At 49.0% G+C, this 24,451-nt stretch overlaps 1 protein-coding gene and 1 long non-coding RNA gene across 6 annotated transcripts in view; one reads left to right on the top strand and one right to left on the bottom strand.

Moving 5' to 3' along the window:
• The window catches only part of ARHGEF9 (Cdc42 guanine nucleotide exchange factor 9), a 177,523-nt gene that overhangs the window by 143,962 nt on the left and 9,110 nt on the right, over positions 1-24,451 (bottom strand). For all 5 annotated transcript variants that reach the window (XM_068205127.1, XM_068205125.1, XM_068205126.1 and 2 more), the window contains exon 3: positions 24,221-24,330. In XM_068205127.1, coding sequence (XP_068061228.1) covers positions 24,221-24,330 — 110 coding nt within the window. The remainder of the gene's footprint in view (positions 1-24,220; positions 24,331-24,451) is intronic.
• Positions 2,629-24,451, top strand: part of LOC137482655 (uncharacterized) — a 74,976-nt gene continuing 53,153 nt past the window's right edge. Inside the window, exon 1 of the long non-coding RNA XR_011004176.1 lies at positions 2,629-2,945. This is a non-coding gene — a long non-coding RNA (uncharacterized lncRNA). The remainder of the gene's footprint in view (positions 2,946-24,451) is intronic.

The following is a 24,451-nucleotide window of genomic DNA, read 5'->3' as shown; positions in this document are numbered from 1 at the left end:
CCCTAACTCACCTCACCTGTGTTCCTGACCACACTGCAGGCCCAGGTGGGGAGCAATGGGGTGAAACTCTCTGTGTTCCCCTCACTGCAAATCCCCAGAGGGTTCAGGGAACTGAACGAGCATTTGCAGATTTTCTGCTACCCAAAGAGACAAAAGTGGGTTTGACCCAAAGCCCAGCAGCCCACACAGCTGCAGTGGGACCCTGAGCTCCAGTGTCATCTCTGGGCTACCAGGTGTGTTTGGCTCCTGCCATCCCATTTTCCTCATTTCTGGTCCCACCACACCGTCCTGAACATGGGATCCCTGGGATGAAATGACTGCTACCCTTTCCCTACACCCATTTCTTTAATTTTTAAACTATAAATCACCTGATGGTTCAGTGTTCACTCTTGGTTCACCTTGGTCAGGAGAGGGAAAGACCCAACTCCACAACAAATGGAAATGGAGTTAACTCCTGCCTTGCAAAAAGCCATGCTACAACTAGGTTAGAGCATCAAAAACCATGAGTTAAATTTCCTCCTGGATGTTTCATTTTCAAGGAGCTGGATAACACTAGGCAACTGCATAATTGCATAATTTGGTTCAATTTTCATTACTGCATTCTGCCTTTTTGGGCCATCACCAGGCCTGGCTTTAATGCTTTGCAAATTACACAGAAATAGTCATACAGTGTACTGAACTACTAAAGGACTTTATTTCCCTCTTTCTCAGAAACAAAAGTTGGACTTGATGAACCTGGAGGCTTTTTCTAATCTGAATGATTCCATGAAAGGCTTGACACATTGTGGCCGTATTAAGCCCATTCTGAATGTGCTTGGATGACTGTAATTACAGGAATTTAGGAGGGTGCCTGCCTTGTTTTATCAGCTAAAAAAACAAGGAGGTAGAGGAAATGGAAAATGAAGCACCACTAGACACAAAGAAGTTTTCCAGGAACCACATGAGAGAGTGAGAGGAATTGCTGTTTGTGGAAAGAGATGATGTTAACAATGACAAAAACAGTCAATAACCAAAGGACATCCAACAGGGGCACAAGGAAGATTTGGGGATCCCATTAGATGGGAGGTGTGTTCTTGGCTCGGCATCCAGGCAGGATCTGTCCCCTTGTCTGCAGAGCCCAGGTCTATCTTATATCCATGACCCTGCTCCATCCTATAGCCATAGCCATATCCTATATCCATGACCCTGCTGTGTCCTATATCCATGGCCATATCCTATATCCATGACCCTGCTGTGTCCTATATCCATGGCCAAATCCTATATCCATGGCCCTGCTCCATCCTATATCCATGGCCATATCCTATATCCATGACCCTGCTGTGTCCTATATCCATGACCCTGCTGTGTCCTATATCCATGGCCATATCCTATATCCATGGCCCTGCTGTGTCCTATATCCATGGCCAAATCCTATATCCATGACCCTGCTGTGTCCTATATCCATGGCCAAATCCTATATCCACGACCCTGCTGTGTTCTATATCCATGGCCAAATCCTATATCCATGACCCTGCTGTGTCCTATATCCATGGCCAAATCCTATATCCACGACACTGCTGTGTTCTATATCCATGGCCATATCCTATATCCATGACCCTGCTGTGTCCTATATCCATGGCCAAATCCTATATCCATGACCCTGCTGTGTCCTATATCCATGGCCAAATCCTATATCCATGACCCTGCTGTGTTCTATATCCATGGCCGTATCCTATATCCATGGCCCTGCTCTGTCCTATATCCATGGCCAAATCCTATATCCATGGCCCTGCTCTGTCCTAAAGCCATGCACAGGGAGCCAGCAGAGGAAGTTCTACCACAGTGTGAGCAAGACGGGCTCACTCCACAGCACATTCTGAATTTCTCAGTGCTGTATCCCTCATTCCCCCAAAAGCAGCCAAGGAAGGCAACACCCCACAGCAGAATGTGAACATCACCCCCCAAAAACCCCCCAGGAACCACAGAAGCAGCTTCCAGTGCTTCAGTGTTTATTTTTGGAGAGTAACAACACGCCAGCTCTGGGATGCTGCCCTGACCTCAGGAACAGCAGAGGCTACACAGGCAGTGCTGGCATTTGGGGAAGGTCACCTTTGTTCAGGAACACCAGCCTGGTTTCACTCATTTTTGTGTTCCTGCAAACTGCACAATTCTGCAGTGGAAGGATGTGGATTTTCCCAGATGGGCCCCAAAACTCAAAATCCACCCCCTGGCCCAATTCCTGCATAACCCTCCCATGCAGACAGGGAACATCTGCCTGCACAGGTCTAGGAGCTAATCACTATTACACAAGAAAGGAGCTTTCTGGGTGGATTTTTCCCTTGCTGATTTGGACAGCTGAGAGCAATGACAGCTTGTCACTGCTGCATTCTCCCTGCAATGGGAGCAGGCCTGGGAATCCCACAAGAGATGCGTGGCTCTGATCCTGTGATGAGTGTCTGATTTGGATCAGCAATCAGCGAGGTACCTCAGTGCCCTGGTGCCCATCACTCTTCCAGTCAACTCTCTGCATCTATCAGCAGCATCTGCTGCTAATAAATAAGGAGAAGCCAAGCTATCAGCTCGCTGCTATTTTTGGATGAGAAGCTTGTTTTGAAAGCAGAGGAAATTTCCAGCCTTCACAAAGGCCTTTCACCTTTTTTATGTGGGAAACTACCTGCTGCACATTCCCACCAGGCATACACTCACATACAGAGTCTTTAAATTACCAGAAATGCTATTAGCTTCATTTCCAAATCAGAAGCTGCCAGAGAGAGAAAAGAGGTTCTAAATTAACATTAGCCACAAGTGGGACATAAACCCCACTCAGTGCTGCCAAGCTGGTGAGACACAGATGAGCCATCAGCTGGTGGTGCAGAAGGGCACTGAGCAGTGAAGGAAAGTCCCTTTTCCTGTGCCACTGGAGCTGGGGGAGCGAAGCCACACACTCTGGGATGTGGGCAACAAGAGTCTGCTCAGCTCCTGCCCTGCCAGTCCTGTGGAAATTGGGAGCTCAGATAACAAGCAGCACTAAGGGTCAAAAAATCTGATATCTGCTGTCTTTATGGACTGATTTGCAAGAAAACAGGGAGCTCTCTTACTCCTCCAAGGTGCTCCACAGCCCAATGCCAAAACAGCACTTCTGCCACACTCCTTAGGGTCAAAAAATAATAGTGGCTGCAGGCTGGAGCTGAAGGCAAGCAGAGGGATCTCTCCTGTGATGAACACAGCACCTTGCCTTGTGGTACATCTAGTCCTGACACTTTTGTCTGACTAATCCATGAAAGATATCAAGGGCCTCTAGCAAGCCCACAGACCTTCAGTAATTCTCTGCCTTGCAACTGAAATCTCAGTTTGGTTATTTAAGTCTTTTACCAGCACAGGGTGTTCCCAGCAGAGTTCTGCCAGCACCCAACTCTGCCTGGGGGTCTCAGGGTACGACAGGTTTTGAAGCCTGGTTCAAGTCATGGATCCCCTAAAACTCCTGTATTTCTCAAGTGCTGAATTTTAATTCCTTTCTCTCAAGTGCCACCAGTCTGCATGAACTTGATGTGAACAAAACCCAAGGCAGGGAGGCACAGGACTGAGACACACGAACCAAACCCAACACAACAACTCCAGCCCAAAGGCCGCTGTGGAGAAAGAGCCCCAAACTAACATATTCCTTTTACTTCCACTCAAAACAAAGATGCAATTTTCCCCCTCAGTGTTGTAATTTGGGGGTAGGTCCTGAGGGCTGACTCAGGACTCGTGAATGCTTCAGGCTGGCAGTGCTGCAGGGATGGGGGAACCACCACAAAATGTCATTTTTCTCAACTCTGAAGAGTATTCCTGCAACCAGAGAACTGCAGAGCTGCAGGAGCAGCAAGGGGCCACCCCAGAGGGGTCTCCAGTGACATTTTGCTGCTCCCCTACACCCAAACTCTCCCACCCACTCCAGTGCCCCCCTTTCCCTCCCTCCTCCTGCCTTTGCCGCAGCAGTACAATCTGGAGTCCTGAATATTCACCCTGAATATTCACCCTATTCCAAAACCATCCAGGCTGTGATTAGGGACTGAAACATGCGTCACTGGATCTGCACATCAAAGCCCTCGCAGCCACAGCATCCGCAGGGATGGAGAGGGAAGGAGCACAGCAGAGGTGACACAGGCTCTGCTTTGGCGTAGTGGGAGCTCCCCACTGAGAATTCTGTCAGACTGTATTTAAAGATCTGGGATGCTGCAGTTCCTCCAAGCTTCCAGAATTCCTGCTCAGCACAAAACTGGCTCCACCAGCCCTCCTCCCTCTCCGTGCAGCCCTGCTCAGTATCCAAACTGTCAGCCTGAGACTGATGTCAGGCTGAAATCTACTGGCAGAAGTGGCTGGTTTTGCAGTTTTGTTTTTCCACTTAAGCCTGCGTTATGCACAGCAACTTGAATATTCCAATAGCTCAGATAACACGAAGGGATGCCTCCAGTCTGTGCTGAAAGGGGACTGTCAAAAAAGAGAAGCCCAGCTCTTTCAAATGCCCCGAGATGCTCAGATCTTTTTTTGTTTTCCTCATCAGCCAAATGCCTTTTCCCCCCGGCCCCGCTTCCCATTCCTTTGGTATGATCACCAAAATAAATAAATAACTTGGTCTTTGGGTACTAATGTCACCAGCAGACACTCTGAACAACCCTTGTAGTCCCTTTATGCAGAAGAGGTGCTGGAGTTGTCTCTTCCCTGATCCTGGTGCACTCTCCCAAAGCTCGTTGCCAGAGGCGTGCAGTTGTTTGTTTAATTTTCTCCAGATCTTTCCAGCTGCTGGACTGTCCACAACGGCCATGCCTGAGCAGGCAGCTCAATTCCAGGTGCCTCACCTCATGCTATCCAGCCAAATTAGCTTGTAGAGCCCCTAAAAAATTTCCACGGAGAGAAGCACAGGGCAACAGATCACCCCAAGATGAATTTAAGCTGCTCATTATTTAGACTCGCTTCTCTTGGTTATTGTTTAGAGATCCCTCTAAGGCAGCACAGGGAGCACAGTTCATCAACCGCAGCCTGAAATGATTCACCTGAGGCATCAGCTCCTGGAGCTTGGCAAATTTCCAGGGCTTGAGGGCTGCCCAGCAAACCTGTACTTTCCTACAGAGGGAGGGAAGGCTGAGGTGACAGTGAAGGATAAAGTTTTAGGCTGTGACCTCTCTTTGAAACAGTACACTAATTGTCAATCTGTTATCTCCTCATTCTCAGCTCGGTTATCTAGGAGTGCCCTAAACCCCTGGGTGAAGAATCCCCCTATCCAGGTGTCCATGAGGAGCCCATCTTCCTTTTGTGCAAATACTGAGATGCTGCAACTCCATGCTGAACAACCCATCCCACCTTCGTCAGACTCCTGCAGGACCATCTCACCCACTCACCCCGCTGGATTTGGTGCATCTGCAGCAGCTGTGCAGAAGTGATGGGGCTGCCCTGCCCGAGCTGCCAGGAGCACAATTCCAGCCCCCAAATTCCAGTGAAAGCCTTCCCAGGGTGTGCTGACAATTAGTTTCCTTACATAAGCAAGCAGCACAGTGTGAGCTGCACGCAGCAGTTAATGCTGCCTAAACCACGGGCCAGATTTCCCTTTGGGGACTGAGATTTATTCTTTAATGAACACACAACTCCAGGTATTCATGTGGACACACAATCAGGGATCAGAGAAGGAGAGTGCACATGCCTTAATCAGCACTTCAGTTTGTTTTCTAATATTTTGTAGATTTTTCCAATCCTTTCCACAGCTCCAAAAAAGAATAACCCATTAGCTGAATTCAAAAATAAACCCCAACAGCTTCAAGCTATAAATAATCAAGTCAGACATGCAGGATTCTGTAAACTCCTATTTTCACCCTTCAAGAAAACAGGAAAGACAAGGAGAAAAGGTGGAGTTAGATTGATTTTTTTTTTAAACAGCATATTGCTGTAACAACAGATAAGAGGTCTACAGAAATCCTGTGCAGCATCAGGATCCCAAACGCCACACTGGGAAAGCCTGGAATGATGTCTGACAGAGGAAGGCTGGAACTCCAGGCTTGCAGCAGGAAAGGCACAGCACAGATTTCCTCAAGCATCTTTTCCAGGCCTGGAAGGAGCTGTGGAAGTGCAGAGTGCTGTGAGTGGAGCAGTGGCAGAGGGGGAGTAAAGAGAAGAAATTCAAGAAAATCCAGCACTGCAACACTGCTGTGATCACCTGGCTGCCCACTTTGCCAAGCCTGCAGAATAGGGGATTATTTCCCCACCTGAACAATTCCCTCACTCCCACCACGCTGGCAAGCCCCAGGGACTGAAGCCACAGCCCTCCAGCCCCTCAGCAAGAGGCCATGGAGCCCTGGAGGATGCCTGGGTGCCCTCCTCACAGGAAAACATCTCCATGAACAGTGAGGAAAACATCTCCATGAACAGTGTGGATGGACCCATTTGGAGGGGTGGAATTTGCTCACCCACATGCTCAGCACCTCTCCTCCTCAAAAGGGCTGCAGACTTCCTGGCCTGGCCCTTTGCAGGTCTCCATGATCAATACATTGTAGGATACCTTAAAAACCTCAGCACCTTCCTCCCAAACCCACTCCTATCCCTGTTTCTTAATTACAATTTCTTAATTGCCAACCTCATTTTAAAAATTATGGTTCTCATCATATTCAGGCATAACTGGTTTTGTTTACAAATGGAGCAAAGAAATGGTATAAATTATGCTGAAGAAAACCCTTTGGCATTTTAACAGGCATTGGAAAGAACCAATTTCAGAACAGTGTCTCATAATGGATGTCTCCATGGATACCTCTTTGTGAGCACCTCATTAGGTAAGAGCTGAGACACCTAAGAGTTCTCCTGCATCTCAGAAGGTACCTCAAAAACACTAATTATGCAAATCTCCATCCTCTTAACTGATGGATACTTGGAAGTTCAGGTGACAAAGTGGATAAGCTGAGCCCCAGCAGGAAAGGAAGGAAATATATTTCATTTAGACTCTTCTTCTTTATGATTGCTGATGCTTCAACAATTACTGGGGCCACAAAATTGCTTCCCCCACACTTCTCCTTTTCCTCTTAACAGCAAGAAAACAGAAAGGAGGAGACAAATGGAGATTCCAGGAGCAGCGTGAGTGACATCTGTGGTGTTTGAAAGCAGGAGAGGCTGTGTGGCAGACCCAGCAGGATTCCATGATTTTTGACTGAGCAGTGACTGCACCCACCTAAAATAAAATATTCCTGGTTTATGTGTTAGCAAACACCAGTGGATTTAATTATACCAAAACTGGCTCCCTTGTGACCCATCTTTGTTATTAGTCCTTTACCTGAGTCTGTGTGAGCAGAAATATTTTGAGTTTTCTAATGACAATTCCTTGTGTTTCCATACTGGCACGCCAAAGAATCCCCCAGAACTGTGAAAAGCACTTTATTTATCCCTGAACTGCAGCCACCCCAGCAATGCAGGGTGGCAGCTCTAACACAATACAGCAACCTGGGCATGAGAGGAAGTTTTCCCAACCTGTGACGAGAAGGCAAAAGAAAAAAAAATTGTTTACAGCTTGTTTTTCATCACTGAGACCTTCAGCACAGTCCTCCCACCCCAGGCAGTGCCTTTGGGACGCCGCCATGCAGACACAGGGGTGGCTCTTCACAAGCACAGAAAACACAGAAGCTTTCGTGCTCTCAATGTGCTGAAAACAGATTTTTTTTTTTTTGGTCAGACCTTGAGGCTGGAGCCACAGAGTCAGGGACCCTACAGTAAACACTGATGTCCTGCAGCTTGAGGAGAGCTCAGAGGAGGTGCAGGCACTGCTCAAACACAGGAAGGAAACACTGCAATTTACAGAGAGCATTTGGAAATCTCCAATGCTGCTCATTCTTTAAAGGGCAGACTTATGCAAACCTTGAATTTTGAGCATTTTTTCTCCCAGCTGCTTTCTCTAAGGAATCCTTCTCAGAGACCACAGCCTTGTTGTGCATGAGAAAGGAGATGCATCCACTCCTGACAAAAGCTTCTTCATGTAAAGAAGATTCTCTCAGAGATTCTGGGCTCCCACCTGTGTTCCCCTCTCCCAGGAGCAGCAAAGCAGGGCTCCAGCTCCAGCCAAGCACCACTGAACTGTGACTCCCTGAAGATTCAGAGGCACAATTACGATGTGGGAGCTATTTTCAGCTGAGCAGCTCCTTCTCAGCAGGTGTGAGGGAGGTGAGTGCCTGGGGTTAACCAAAGCCAGGTTCTCCAGATTGAATGTGACCTCAGAAATGCCAAGGCCTGAATAAAAAGGCTCATAACCTCCAGAGAGGGCAGGAGTGGAAAGCAGGTAATTCATTTCCTCCAATTCATTTCCTCCATGACCTGCAGGAAATCATCAGGCTTTTCTGAGTTTCATTTGCCTCCTGAGCCTCACAGGAATGATGGCTCAGAGTCACTGGGGTGAAAAGCTCTGTGAGAGCAGCCGTGCCAGCCACCCTCTGTGGATATTTCTGGGAGGTGACATCCTTTCTGTCACAGGACTGCTTTTTATTCTCCATGAATTTCCTCAATGACCGCAGCTTTCAGAATACATTGCTTAAGACAAAGACCTGTGAATATTAATGCTATCGAAAAATAATGGCAGTTGAAAGTATGTCCTTGATCATGTCTAGACAGGAGCAGCTATAATGGATTTCTAGGATCAGGGTAGTAGATATAAATAGATTAATATTACTCAAAGACCTGCAACGTCTCTATGCATTAGCCAGAGAGGTGTGATCCTAGAGCCCTTCATGAATATCTGCTGGCTAATGAAGAGTGAAGAAATTGTTCCCTGTTCAGGTGGTGAGGTGCTGGGACAGAGCAGCTGTGGCTGCCCCTGAATACCTGAAGTGTCCAAGGCCAGGTTGGACATTGGGGCTTGGAGCAGCCCGGGACAGTGGAAGGTGTCCCTGGAATCTTTAAGGTCCCTTCCAGCCCAAATCATTCTGGGATTCTATGGAAGTATCTGGGAGAAAATGGGCAAGGGGTGCTGGGGAGTTGCTCAGAGTCCACTCCTGCTCTGGTAGAGGCAGTGACAAACACCATCAGAACCAACAACAGAACTGAAGCTCAGTAAACTTTAAAGATGAGGAAATGGCATCCAAAGAACGCAGGCAAAGAGCCCTTCCATGCTCTGAGTCACAGAGGAACCTCACTGCTCAAGTCAAATCAGTGGCCAAGAAAACCCAGTGTAAGGTCAGACCTGGGTCTGATGCCCATGGCTGTGCTTCAGAACCCTTACAGGCAGCAGGTGAGTTCCTGACTCTGAACTCCAAAGAAATTCTTCTTCCCATCCTGTGACAGCCCAGACAAGGCATGAACTGAGCTCCCCCAGCATCTCCCCCAGTGCCAGTGGAGGCTGCTGTGCCCAGAGCCCCTGGGAATGCCCAGTGTAGGTCCATGGACAGCACAGACCCAAAGGGATTCAGTTCCAGCTGCATCCAACCTAGTGAAGGAGGAGTAGCATCCAAACTTTGTGTGATTGCTGTTTCTTGTGCTCTCTCCCAGGTAGATTTGACTGAGGGACTCACACAGTGGGACTGCAGTGTTGTCCCTGCAGACCATCCCTCCTCCTTCCCTTGGGAAGGGGGAATGTGACCCCCACGAATGGGCCCCAAACTCCTCCTCACCAGTGCTCAGAGTGATCCCTGCATCGAGCTCAGTATGCTAACCCTGCAAATTCCCCTTTCACTGAGACAAAGCCTCCATCAGGAACTGGCAGATCTTTTTGGGAAGGCTCAGCTGGCTTTGAGCCATGGGCCAAAGCAGCGCTTGTTCCTCACCATGGTTTGAGTCTCTGTGCTGCTGAGTATCCCAAATATTCACTGAGCTGCAGCAAAACCAGGGAATCTCACCCAGGTCTGGCTGCAGCAAAACCAGGGAATCTCACCCAGACCTGGCTGCTGAGCAGCAAAACAACTCAGGAGCCCAGGATCCTTTCCTGTGCTTCAGCCAGGTCCCATTCCCACCACTCCTGTCCACAGGTTTGTCTCTCCAAGAGCAGCACAGAAATGCTCATCTGGACCCAGAACTGGCTGGTAAAAGCAGCAGTGTTGGCTCAAGAAGCATTCACACTTAGCCAGGGTTCAGCAACATGAAGACCACAGTTGGCAAGAAAAAGGAAAAAATGAGAAAGGAAGGAAAAAAAAAAAAAGAAAGCACAGGAGCAGGTTCATCGATGAGTTAAGGCTGTTTTAGGTATAAGCCCGGGGGAATTAGTTTAACACTCCATTTCAGCTTCTTTTTCCCATTTTCTTTTGCACCAACTTGCATCTCTCTCCTGTCAGACTTTGATGGCTTTATGTAACTGTTTAAAAATTGAACAAGCTTCTTAACTTAGGTTTAGAGGAACACACTTTTCTGCTTCTCTGTCTCGAATGCACATTAAGAATAAAGATTTCCGGAGAAAACAAGACCTTTTCCATGCTCTGACATCAGCCACTGGAGAACACAAAGCCAAGTCCTTGAGGAGTGGATATTTTGTACATTCTGTTCCAGCACAAGCTGGCACATCTGCAGCCCCAGTGGGTTTTACAACTGATAGCTGGAGAGGAAAACTCATGCCAGAGAAAATGCACAGGTTACCCATCCCAGCAACACCCTGCAGTGGGGGAGAATCCTAGAAAGCAGGAATGAGGGAATAAACCCAAAACCCTGGCAGGGAAGCATGGCAGCCACAGCCCTGAGCGGCACAAGGGGTTTGCCCCTTTGACAAACACCCTCTGACCTGCTGCTATTGTGAGAATCATTTTTCTTTTTTTTATTAACCTTAATACAAGCGAAAATATTTCTGCTCTGTGTAACTGGATGTAAAAGCTTGAGAAGAGCCTCCCTCAAGGCTCAAAAACAGAGGTAAATAGCCCCCACCTTTTTCTGTGTGTTTGCATTTCCTAATTGCACCAAGCCAGAACTGTACACTAATTACACTAAGCCAGAACTGTATTTATTGATGCTTCAGCTTGGCAATGCTGATGGAAAAGGCTTTCAGAAAAGCCAGAAAAAATATTCAACAGCAAGATTTGTAATTAAAACTCTTTTTTTTTCTCATGTTTTGTCTGTTAGAAAGTGTTTGTGTTTGCAGTGTGGGCTCTTGAGGGCAAATGCTGCTTTTTGCTGTTTGCTCAAGCTCAGAACAACAGACCCAGCCCCAAATGGTGCCACAAGCTCTGCCCAGCCCAACACACAGCATGGACACCTCTCCATGGGCTGCTCCACTTCCAGCCTGGAGCAAAACCACAGGGCCAGGCCTGCAAAAGGCATCAGGCATGGAATTAGCCCAGCTCCACTTAAGGGGACAATGGAAAAGTGCACCTGGTTCATGGGATCTCAGCCTGGCTCAGGCTGGAAGGGACCCCAGAGGGCTCTGGTCCCACTCCCTGCTCCAGCAGGGCCATCCCAGAGCACAGGATTGCTCTGGAATATCCCCAGGGAGGGAATCACTCTGAGCAATCAGGGTTCTATCACCTGCACAGGGAAGAATTTCTTCCTCATGCCCAGGTGGAACTCGCTGGGATCACTCCCTGCCCGTTCCTCTGGTGCCATTGCTGGGCCCTGCTCTGAGCCCTCCCTGCACACAGGGACAGACTGATAAAATCCCCTTCTCCTGCCTCTTCCCGAGGCCAGCTCTGCTCCTGGCCATCCTCTGCTCCCAGAGCATCCTGCAGCAGCCTCTTCCTGCTCCTGGAGCATCCCTGGGCACAGTGACCCCAGCCAGCAGGGCCAGAGTTCACCTCCCAGCAGTGCTGGCTTCCATCAAGTCATCCAAAATTCCCAAGGGACACGGCTGCCTTGAGCAGCACAACCCCAAGGACACAAACCAGATGAAACATCTTGTACCCAGCCACTCTCAGTGTGAGAAACTGGGATGAGTGGAGGCCGTGCTGTGCTGCCCTGCCAGGGATGGGAATGCCCAAGTGCAGCAAAAGTGGGGAGTTTTCCTGTGTCACACATTGAGTCAGCAAAATTAGATTAAAAAATAGCCCCATCTGCTGTGATTATCTGCTGTTTGTGGGGCTCTAACCCAGCCCTGCCCACACCCAGCATGCTGCAGGGTGGGCTGGCAAACACCAAAAATGAGCTGCTAAAGAGTCTGCCAGTCACCAGAGCTGTGCTGCTTCCCCCTCTGCTGCTTTCCTGCCACTTCCCACGCCAAGCTTCCACATCCCCTCAAGGATGCTCGGCCCTGCCAGGACCCTGCTCCCCAGGGCTCATTCCTGACAGGACCCTGCTCCCCTGGGCTCATCCCTGACAGGACCCTGCTCCCCTGGGCTCATCCCTGACAGGACCCTGCTCCCCTGGGCTCATCCCTGACAGGATCCTGCTCCCCAGGGCTCATTCCTGACAGGACCCTGCTCCCCAGGGCTCATCCCTGACAGGACCCTGCTTCCCTGGGCTCATTCCTGACAGGACCCTGCTCTCCACCTGGGCTCATCCCTGACAGGACCTTGCTCCCCAGGGCTCATCCCTGACAGGACCCTGCTCCCCAGGGCTCATCCCTGACAGGACCCTGCTCCCCAGGGCACACCCCTATCAGGACCCTGCTCCCCTGGGCTCATCCCTGACAGGATCCTGCTCCCCAGGGCTCATTCCTGACAGGATCCTGCTCCCCAGGGCTCATCCCTGACAGGACCCTGCTTCCCTGGGCTCATTCCTGACAGGACCCTGCTCTCCACCTGGGCTCATCCCTGACAGGACCCTGCTCCCCAGGGCTCATCCCTGACAGGACCCTGCTCCCCAGGGCTCATCCCTGACAGGACCCTGCTCCCCTGGGCTCATCCCTGACAGGACCCTGCTCCCCAGGGCACACCCCTATCAGGACCCTGCTCCCCTGGGCTCATCCCTGACAGGATCCTGCTCCCCAGGGCTCATTCCTGACAGGACCCTGCTCCCCAGGGCTCATCCCTTACAGGACCCTGCTCTCCACCTTGGCACAGGCAGCTGCAAACTGGAGCAAAATGTTCCCCTTCCAGATCAGAGTTTAAAACTGCAAAATCCTGCCCCCAGCCCCCATTCCTTATCCATCCCACACAACTCCCCAAGGGATCAGCGTCCCTGGGACCCCGGCAGAAGTGCCCAGAGCTGCAGGACACTATAAAGCCACATGGGAGGCAGCTCCTGTGGCACCCCAGCATTCCCTGGTCACCCCCCTGGTCATCAGCAGCAGCCCCGCGGTGCCTCCAGCAGCTCTGCTCACTGCCCCGTGCCAAGGCAGAGTTACCCAACTTCTGACCTACTTCTGCCTTGTGCTTCTCCCCCTCCCTGCTCCTGCCCTCAGTCCCCAATTAAATCTGTGTGAGATTTCCTCAATTATCCCCTTCCTGCTAATAGATGTGGAAAGAGGATGCCATAACAATGTATTCCCCTGGCACTGGTTCAAAATATATCTCTGAATTAATGTTGAGGAGTGCAGGATGTAGGAACACTTTAATTAAACAGAAATGTATAGGAACCAGCAGTTAGGTTTAAGAATGCTGATCTTTTGCTGCCACCACAACACTTCATCTCAGCCATGCACTGAGAATCCTCGTGCTCCTCTTTAATTGACAGGCCAATAAATCAGCACTAATCTCCCCTCTCTGTGTAGCTGTGCATGCTGATGTGCAGCTATTTTGGAATTCAGCAACATCCCACTGGCACAACCTAAGCAGCAACATGCACAGGAATCCTGCATGGAAAACACTCCAGGCAAACCTTGAAACCTGTAACAAAACTTGGAGGGGGGACCTGAGCAATAAAAACCCATGTTTGGGAATTCTGGCAGGAGTAAAGCTTTGTGTACCCCTTTGGAAAGAGGAGGAGCAGGAATACAGAATCCCAGCTGAAACCATTAAGATGCTCTGATAGGCACGTGCAGTTCTGGATGAATACAGAGATAATCTGAACACCATTTCTAATTGAGACAAAAACTGTCTGTGAAGAATAGGGAATGGGCCTGGGAATCACTCTGCCCATTACAGGAGGCATCAAGCCTCTGCTCAACTTTATAGCCCCCTTCTGCCTCATCCCAGAAAAGTATTGGGAGATAAGAAATTGCACATCTCCATAAAAAGGAGGCTTTAATCCAATGGAAGCTACATCTGCACACCTACAGCTGCATTTTCCATAGCCAAGCTCCTGCTTTATCTCCTCTCCTGGCCCAAAACCATCTCCTAACAGCTCGGTAACAAACTGCAATTAACCACATCACTGCAAGGGAGCTTCCTTCTGTACCATCAGGATGCTGATGGTACAGAAGGAAGACACAAGATTATTTTAAGCCTGGTGGAGAGGAACTTGCAGCACTGTAAAGGAAGCCAGACTCCAGCCCTGCTGCAAACACCCAGAAAACTCCCAGGCAGCAAATCCCTGAGTACACAGCAAACAGCCACTGGGGTGATCTCATAATTATTTAGGGCACTGCAGTGCTGGATGAGGCTGAAATGAAAGGAGATGAAGACTTAAGCCCAGGCAGCATCTCTGCATGAGATGTGAAGCCAGCCCCCAGAGCTCTGTCAGAATCCCAGGGGAACACAGCAAGGACCAGGTTTTCCCCATGCTGGAGATGGCCTGAGCAGAGGAAGGAAAGGGAACATTTTTTAACTTTCCTTCAGTATTTCTTCATGCTCTGCGTGGGACCTGGGTGTTAAAATGACCAACACCCCTGGGACCAGAGTGCCATGTCTCAAACCCTCAGTCCCCTTCATCTGTAAGGAAGGGAATAACTCCTATCCCACTGAAATTACAAAGCAGCAACACTCTGCTTGTCTCTGGAAAATACATTTTGCTCTAAACAAAAAGCTGCAGCTTCCCCTCTTTCCTCCCTCCCAGTTTGCTCTGTGTATACCAAAGGCCTTCATTTCCACCTTACTGCACATGTACTGAAACTATTTTTGGCCAAGAGTGACGTGGCTTTGTTTGCATAACTGGGTTCCCACCTCATGATCTGCCGCTCTAATAGTTTGCAAAATAATAGCTGGAAAATGTCTGATTCCAAATAAGTGCCTGCAAAGTTCAGTTTGCCTTTATCTTAAGTCCAAAATAAAGGAAAAGAAAAAAAACCCCAAAAAACCAAACAGGAAACAAGCCTTCCTGCAGCATCACTTATAAAATGCTTCAGCAAGATGTAATACAAATTATTTAGTGATGACCAGCTGGGATGTGGGGATTTAATTCTGCTTCTGCTTTGGATGAGGGTATCAAACCAGAAAAGACAAGCCCAAAGTCACACAGGAAGAAAACCATTTTACACAGTGGGGCCTTAACAATTCACGTCAACCCAAAATATCATCTGCAGGAAATGCAAACTTATCACTGATGGCTAAAAACAAAAGCACAGCTCAAAATAGCAGCATTTCAGATGAGGCAAGTACGTCGTTGGACTATTCTCAACTGTCAGAACTGAGCTGCAATCACAGATCTCTCTTGAGGAATATTTGGTATTTGTCCAGTATTAAAAATAAAATGTGAGATATCTTAGAAAAGAAAAAGATGGCTCAAATAAAGAATGGATGGAAATAAATCCTGCGTACAGAAGGATCCAACTACTGGTTCTTCTTGTCCAAGTCCCAACTCCTGGCAAAAGAGGGACAAAATCCATTTCTGCAAGAAATTTGTCACTGAAAAACACTGTAAAGGCAGGGTGAACACTGTCCTAGTCTGCACAGCCAACTGAGCCAGGGAATTGGCCATTTTTGTTTTAGCACAGGATGTTTTGGAATTACCAGGTTCCTCCTTCACTCCCAGGATGGTGCTGCTCAAGCAAGAACTCCACATTTGGGCAGGATTATTGCTCAGGTCCACTTGGGACATCTCCCTTCACTGTCCTCCTCTCATCCCTCACCCTCAGCAACCCCTCCATCCAACAGGGCTTGAGGCATTTCACTTCCCACTTCCCACACTCCCAGGGAAGTCACAGAGCAATGAATGTGTGGAGTCCAAGGCCATGGCTAATGAGGGGAGGTCACACGAGCAGCTCAACCCCCACAAAGCCCAGCCACAGTGAAGGGCAGGGACAGAGGCTGGGAGCTCTCCCTCCTCATTTCTAGGCAGGATTTTCTCACTGCACAAATCCCTGAGCTGCCAGGGATGGGAGGAGAGTCCAGAAACATCTTTCTTAGCCTGCACTGGAAGGACAGCATTGTGCTGTGCTGTATTCCAGCAGGGAATCACAGAGCAAACACCTGGCAGCACATGGTGCAGCAGCTCTGATGGCAACAAAATGCCAAACAAATGTTCACAGAGCTCTGCTTTGGTGTCTCAACCATTCCATGGGGTCACTGTGGGGTGGAAGCCCCCCAGTGCCAAGCCCAGGCCTGTCCTAGGGAATCTCCAGAGGTGCTGGAGCCAGCAGTGGCACACACAGCTCCCTGCTGCCAAGGCAAAGGCAATCCCCCAGCACAGCTGCTGCCAGCACTGCCTGTGCCACTGATGCCTCAGGTTTTAGCTTTTGTATTTTTCACATTCTGTGCTGCTTTAGTGTGTGGGTCTGGGCTTCATGTTAGGGGATGGTAAGCTCTCTTCACAGAGTAGGGAGACAAAACAATTCCTTCTCCAGCTGGGGACCAAGGACAGATGATCCAAATCTCAAAAACAACAACAACAGTAGACCAAAGAGAGAAGAACAGGAAAGAGAAATCTTCATGAGCTAGAGCTGTAATTAGACAATTAACTCCCATATACTAATAGACCAAAACTTAAAAAAGTGTGAGACCCATGACCAGTTGTCCATTTTGTGACCATTTTGGGTTCACCTGGGGTGTAGCCCTGGCTGGGCTCTTGTGCTGCCCAAAGTAGATCTATTGAAGCCTCCTAAAAAATCCCTACTTTATTATTTAACTCCCTCTAGTCTCTGTTCTAAGTCAGGCTTCAAAAGGCATCACCAGTCCAGAACACACAGCATGGCCAGGGCACCCCATGGCATCACTGCCACCAGAAGGCTCCAAACACTTCCATTTACCTTTGTCTCTTTGTTTTCCTGCTTGCTGGAGGATTTCTCCTGACTGCAGCCTGCTCAGGTACCTGGAAGACACCTGCAGCAAGGCAGGCCTGGCCCTGCTTGCACTGTGCTGCTCCCTGTTCAACTCAGTCCCTTCCCAGCACCATGGTGACACTGATTTGACACAGCCCCTACCACATCTGAGCACCTCAGACACACCAAGTACCCCCACAGCACCCCTCTAAAAGACAGCCAAATCCCTTCCTGACTGCAGCGGGACATGTTTGTTCCTCCAGGCAACGTTAAACCCACCTCAAAATCTGGAAACATGTCAAGAGGCAGAGCTAAGGAGCACCCACCATACAAAGCACTGGAGTCACTCCTGCTTTTAGGTGAAGTCCTTGCACAAGGAGGAGTGGAAAGGGAGTCATCCCACAGGGACTCAACCCTCTTGGAGCTGCTTCCTGGGCATCCCACTCCAGCTGCAGCTTGCAGCAGCCCCTTGCTGGCTTGCAGCACTTGTTCCCAGATGACACACGGCACCCCTGGGGACAGCCCTGCAGGGGACATCAGCACAAGGAGTGCCAGCAAGGTGGGGCAAAGACAGCGCTGGCTGAGCTCAGAGATTTACAGGAAAAACAGCTTCACTTGGGAAGCAAGCTGTGCCCAAGCAGCTCTCCACACTCAGAGGTTTGCCCACTGCTCAGGGCAAGAGTGGTCCAAGGCCAGTGGCCAAAGGCCCTCCAAAAGTCCCCAGTGGCCACAACCTCTGTGCTGTGTCTCTGCTGCTGCTTCACAGTGGTGCAATCCCTGCAGCCTTCCACTCCCCAAAGGATGCTCCCTGCATGTGCTGCTGCACAGTCTGTCTTGGTCCTGGGTGGCAAACGGGATTTCACACTGGGAACAGCAGCACTGCAGCCAGTTGTTATTCCATCTCCTTTCCAGTGCAATCCCTGAACCTATCACAGCAGAGCTACCATGAAATGTCTATTCTTGTCCAGAAAAGACTGATCTCTCAAGGTTTTTGGACAACAGGATAATACATTTCCCTAGATATTAGAGACTGAAAGAGATTTATTAGGGGAATTATTCTCTATATTCTGTGCAGTCCATTATGAGATGAAGCTTTCACTGCAGGCCATGTGACTGCGCTGATATAATACCCAAGTCCCCTCTGCAGCCTCCTGTCCTGTTCATTTCATTCTCCTCCAAGTACAAGCACAGTGTTGGGTCAATATCCCAGTTCAATTCACGTGTGAAAACCTCCAAAATTCTGCAGGACCAAACCAGGGACAAAATTAGACCTTTTATTCCACCTTTGGTACTAGGGACAGAGTGTTACCAAATCCACTTCAGCTTCTTGAATGCCAAAAGTCAGAGCAGTTGCAGTTTCCCTGTGAGCCCAAATTTTCAGGTGGCACCACCCTCAGCAGTGTGGGCAGGTGCTCTGAATTTGGAGTTTATGAACACACCCCCTGCAAACTGCAGGAGGATCATCCCATTTGAGCAGCTGGGGTGAACAGCAAAGGGGACAGGTCCCAGATGTTCCTCCCAGGTCATCAACAGAACCAAACCAGTGCTCTGGACACTGTGGGATCACAGAGCTCCTCACAGGAGCAGGATGGTGCTCCTGCCTCTCCAGGATCCCAAGGGAATTGCCCTGGGCCACGTCAGGCTGGTGATGCAGTGAAGCACCCAGAGCTCACCTCAGAGTCCAGGGAGCCACACACAACCATTCCCCACCGTCCTCTGGTGACCTGGGTGCATCCACACACCTTGTGGCTCCAGCAGCACTTCTGGGATGCATCTCAAACCTGATGCATCTCAGAAGTGAATCTCAGCAGCTGCAGAAGACATTTTGGAGCTCTGACCTGTGCTTTCACCTGAACTTCCCAAATTTAGCTCATTTTCAGCTGAATGCTGGTGACACCACAGTGGCCTTGAATCACGAGCACAGCCAGGGCTTAGGAAGCACTACAAAAGCATTTGTTCCAATATTTACTCAGGGATTTTTCATGCTACACCTACCATGGCCTTTAGTTTATTGGGAACATAGTGCACTGGGGAAGGGCAAACCACAGAGTCTATGCTGCTGCCAAGCAAAATGTCATTAAGGTTTTAGCAATGCAACACAAATTGAGTTTACATTAAAGCTTCTTTTGTATAAACCATATCCCAGAGTGAAACACAGTGACAGAGCTGAGTAATGAGTTGAAGCAGAGCAATCAAGGTGGAACTACTGAGCAATAGGAAAAAGGAGCCATTCCAAAGTGCTATTTAAAGTTAGGCTGAGAGCTCCGTTTGAAGTATAGAAGTGATTATGTACAGTCACCAGTGCACACATTGAATGCCATGTAGGATGCAGTACCTACCACCTGCAGCTGCACAGAGACACCCCGAGGTTCAATGGCACTATAAAAACCATCACGATCTGGAAGCCGAGATTCTTCTTAATATGGACTTATACATAACTGCTGAAGAGCTGAGGAGCCTGGAACTCCAAATCTCTCTTGTGCTCCCCAGCACATGAACCCACAACTCAAAGGTGACCATCTGTCATTTTAAATCTCCCCTTCCTGCAAGATTCAGAGCCAATGAAGCCCTGTTTGTCCCCAGGAGTGCTGGGAAACACCTGGCTCATGGCAGTGTTGGAGCAACACCCAAGCCACCAATGCTCCCCCAGCCCTGCTCTACACAAAACCATGGCACTTCTGAATGTTTTTCTGAATACCCAGAGCATGGTGAGGTTGGAAAGACCACTCATTTCTAGTTCCAGGCTTCCTAATGTGTGCTTTGCACTGCTCCTCATGCCAGTCCCTGGGGAGGGAGCCCAGAGCAGGGCTGCTCATGCGAGAGGGATGCAAATGGGCTCAGGGCTGACCTGCAGTTCACACTCAGCTCTGCCTGCTCTGCTCAGCTCCCAGACCCAGCAGATCAGGTGCTGAAAAGGCTGCAGTGCTGCAGCCAGGGGTGCAGGGACCCTGCCTGGGCACTCCTCACACAAACAGATGGGGCTGGATCACAGCACTGCACTATTCTGAAGGTCAATCCCTGTTTCCCCCTCGATTGAGCAAGCCAGTTTTGAATTATTTGTACAACAGCACACAGGGTTTTTCAGAACTTGCAAAAAACATTTATAAATTGCTAAATAAATTAAAATTTTAAAAAAAAAATCCATAAAGACTTCAGAGCACTGCTAAGTAGAGCAATAGGTTTATCAAGATATAAAGCAGCCCTCCCCAAAATATATGGCTCAGATATACCCTGCCAGCAGAAATATTCAATGTTTAAGATGAGGGAAGAGAGATTCAATGAGGATTTGTTTTCCTGGCAGCCCTCCATACGTGCACATAAACCTCTTGTAGCACCACACTGATATTTAAACTAATTAGCACCAGGAAAGCCTCGGGACTGTGCTTTTCTCCCAGCCTGTTCCCAGGGACACGGGGGTTCCAAAATCTGACTGTGATCACATCCCACTCACATCCCAGGATGCTGCAGCCCAGGAGCCCCAGCACAACACCCTTCCTGCCCAAGTACACAGGAACACAGGACAGGACACTTGGCAAAGGGAAAAAAATCCCCCCTCTGCCCAAACTGCCCACTCAGCACTATGTGAGAGGATAAAAATAGCAGGCAGGAGAGCTGGCCCTGAATATCAAGCAGCATTCTCACCCAAATCAACTTCCCCTTCACTCTGTTCTCCTGCAGGCTGCACGTTGCCTGAATTTCCTATTCCTCATAAACACAGCCAGTGGGGATTTAGCTCTGGGGAGCTGCAGACTGGCACATCCACCATCATCGCTCTGGCAACCCCCCACCAGGCTCTGGAAAGAGCTCCTGACTTCCAGAGGAGAAAGGACAGGCTGGGGGGGTGGGTTTTGTGAATATTCAACACCTCTGCACAGCAGGCCTGCCTATTATTAGTATAGGGGATGTCAAAGAAGCTCCTGTCATGCAAAGTTTCCAGTCTAGCTAATTAACAGTGGCATCCTCCAGCACATAAAATTGGGCTTTAGTCCCTTGTACACAAGCACACAGGGCAGGAAGGGAGGGAAGGAGCAGAGGACAGGAATGGCTGCAGTCATCTTTAAAGGCTGGAAATGAAAACTCTCAGGTAAGACAGAGAGAATTAACACACATTGAGAGGAGGCTTCCCGTGTCAGGAAGGGCTGAATCTCCCTTCTTTTAAAAAAAGATTGGACCTGGCACTCGGTGCCGTGGTTTAGTTGAGGTGGTGTTAGGGCATGGGTTGGACTCAATGATCTTAAAGGTCTCTTCCAATCTAGGGGTTCTGTGATTCCTCCTGCAGCACATCCCCAGAGCATCTGTCTGGAAAAAGCTGAGATGATTTTGACTGGGCAGCCAACAAGAAGCAAAAAGTTCCCTGACAAGGGGCAGCAGAGGCCAGTGATTTGGGTCAGGATGGGACTGTCACCCTCTGCTTCTGACATCCAGACCATCAAACACCTCCCAGCACCGCTGTGGGGCTGCAGAAGGGAACTCACTGCTCCCCTTGCTCCAAGGATCAGGCACATCCCAGCTGGCAGGACCTGCCTGAGGGTAAATCAGAGGCAGGAGAGATGCTGAGGGTCCTGTCAGGGCAGCCTTTCAGGGCACTCTGTGATCTCTGCTGCAGCAAAGCCTGCAGTTCAGGGCACCTTGAGGTCTCCTGCAAGTTGGTCTTAATTGTGCCAAACTGCTCCCATAAAAGCAAAGGCTCTAAGTGACCTCAGTGCTAAACCAAAATGCTCTGCACATAAACCACTTCAACACACAGTTTTCCCCAGGCTGAAGAGTGTACTTTGGGAAAAAAAAAAAAAATTGAAAATTTTTAGAAGTCTGACCTTATTTATTTTTACTTGCTTCTTAAATTAGGAGAGAAATTTAAAAAAATATTGTATGGCTCCATGTGTACTTCAGTTTCTTATTCCCACCTCCAAAGTGGAACAATAGCCTTATCTACACCATAAAAAACTTCTCCAGCTTGTGCCCAGATTTCAGGCACTCTTTCTTGGAAGGATAAATCCCTGCTTTCTGCACTGCTCTGCCACCTCACTGCTGTCAGCTGTCAATGAAAGCACCTGACCAGAGACACCCAGGCCCACAAATCTTGCCCCAGATTTATACATCTTGCCGGAGCAGAAACTTCTTTCTGGCCGAGAGGTGATGTGCAGCCCTGTAGATCTTCACTGAGCTTGGGACAGAGGTGGCAGATGAGTTTTCCAGCCAGAAATGTGTGAGCCACATTTCTCTATCCTGCTCCTGCAGCACTTGCACAGCACTTCTGATTTATAAACCAAAGGTTTCAGAGCTGCCTGCTTGCCATGATTTAAAACCAAGCTGAGCAGACCTCCCCAAACCCAATTCTCTGCCTCAGGGGGGCACAGGTCTTTGGCATGGCCATGTCTAAGCCAAACAGCACCCACAGATCTCTGGGGTCATGAGCAGCTCACTTCCCTTTCCAGCTCCACTTCCTTCCCAGCTATCAGCACAGGAGAAGCAGTTTCTTAGCTAACCTTTCCCAAACTTCAGCAGGGTGCCTGGTTTGCTGAGGTTTCAGTTTTCCACAGCTTCTCTAAGGGTCTCTGATGCAATCTGGGCTCTGTTTGCAATCTGAAACAGGCCTGGCTTTATCAGGATGCTCAGGGCACAGATAATTCAGAAGCAATTTTGTGTCAAAACAGCACCTTGGCTTCCAGGAGGGCCTCCAGGACAGCTAGCAAAGGCTCCTCCTAAAGGATTAATAAAGTGATTAACTAAGGTGTAATGGGGTGATTAATTAAGGAGCAGATACATCCATGCACTGGTCAGTACCAGATCCTGAACATGGACACAGCTCATGGATAACACACTGAGACATTCCAAGGCAGGGCTTGCACACTGCACATCAGGCTATTTCACTGCTCTGCAGTCACCTGCCTTTATCCTGGCCCCAAGGACAAACAGCTTTATTGGATATGGATCATTTCATCTTCCAGGAAAACTCTGTTCAAAGCTTTAGATGTTCAGCTTGTCTGAAGCCAGAACAGCTTTCCTGAGTTGAAAGGAGCAATTCATGTCTCGGCAGTGAGGTAGGACCCAAAGGGAAGGAAGAGAAAAAGAAGAGCTGAACTCCTTGTCTATCTCTCCTTTGTACCTCAGCCCACAAAAACTCAGCAAAGAAAACAGAAGTGATGCAAGATGGAATTCCAGAAAGTCACAAGCGACCAAAAATGCAGCAGTCCATCCCTGCGCATGTTCCCTGGAAAGCAACACCCAACACAAGGAGGGTGGAGAAGCCAGCATCACTCACTGCCAACTTACTGTGATGGAAAAGCACACACAGAGGCCAGGGACCTCCTGGAAATCCCATTTCAGGAAGGCAGCTCGTCAGATATCAAAGGGGAAGGGAATGCAATAAAGGTCTGGTAAGGAAGGACAGCAGTGGGGCGGGAAAGAGCCACAGAGACACAAGAGAAGGTCAGTTCCCCTTTCCACTCCAGCAGGGAAATTCCTGGCTCCCAGACCATCCTTTGTTCCTGTGCCCTAGAGGAACAGCAAGGGCTAAACCTCTTCTGCCATACCCAGTAGAAAAATCTGCCTGCATCACAGTGCAAGCTGGGAGATCTGTTGGGTTTGGGACAATCCGGATCTGTTGGGTACAGTGAAACCAGACTCGTGAGCACTACAAATCCAAAACGAGACCATGAAATAACCAAGGCTTCCAGACTTGAAACACAGAGCACAGCAAAAAAAAAACAACCCCTCACCCAAGCAAGGAAACATATCAGACAAATTATACCATTTTTGCCATCTTTTCTGAATTTTTCCCAGAGAAAAACATGAACATTCCCAGGCCCACAACAGTTTTTACTTCCCCCACTAGAAGCATCATTCACAAGAAAAGAACCTATTGTGCCTATATTTGCAAAACACTTTGGGAAAGAAGCAGTGACATGAATTTGTCACCGAGATGGTGCTGGGAGCTGCACCAAACCCAAAGGACACGGGGCTAAAAAAGGAAGGAGAAAAAATAAACCCATCCAAACCACAGAGCAGATCTGAAGGCAATGTGAAACGTCACAACTCCCTCCACCTGCAAGGAGCACTGAGCCACAGGCACAGGAGGCCCAGTGACAGTCCAACAGCCTCTGCTATACATTGAAGGGACACTGATTTGGGGAACAGACGATGCACCTGAGCTTTTATTACTACAATACCAAACCAAAAAAATCCCCTTCTCTGGCTGAAGGACCCGGGGATTGAGGAAGCCGTTAGTCAAGCATATTGTTATAAACACAAAGCCCAATGCAGGCAAATCCCAGCCCTGAAGCAGGCACTGGCACGTTCCACACAGCTCCTTACCCGACTGATCTGCAGCTTCTCAGCTCCAGGCTTGAAGAGGTTCCATCGACGGCCACCGTTCCTGCAGTTCCCGCGCACCTTCAGGGTCTTTGAAGCCTGCTCGTTCTCAGCTGCCAGGAGAAAATCCACGGGAACAAAAAAATAAAAAGGAATGACAAAAGATAAATGCTGTGCTTTAGCTCAGGCTGGGGGCGGAGGCTGTTCTTTTAAATGAAAGAAACAAAATTGTTT

Source organism: Anomalospiza imberbis, chromosome 14 (assembly GCF_031753505.1).
Source record: "Anomalospiza imberbis isolate Cuckoo-Finch-1a 21T00152 chromosome 14, ASM3175350v1, whole genome shotgun sequence".
NCBI classification, from domain to species: domain Eukaryota; kingdom Metazoa; phylum Chordata; class Aves; order Passeriformes; family Viduidae; genus Anomalospiza; species Anomalospiza imberbis.
This window is presented reverse-complemented; position numbering and strand designations above follow the sequence as displayed.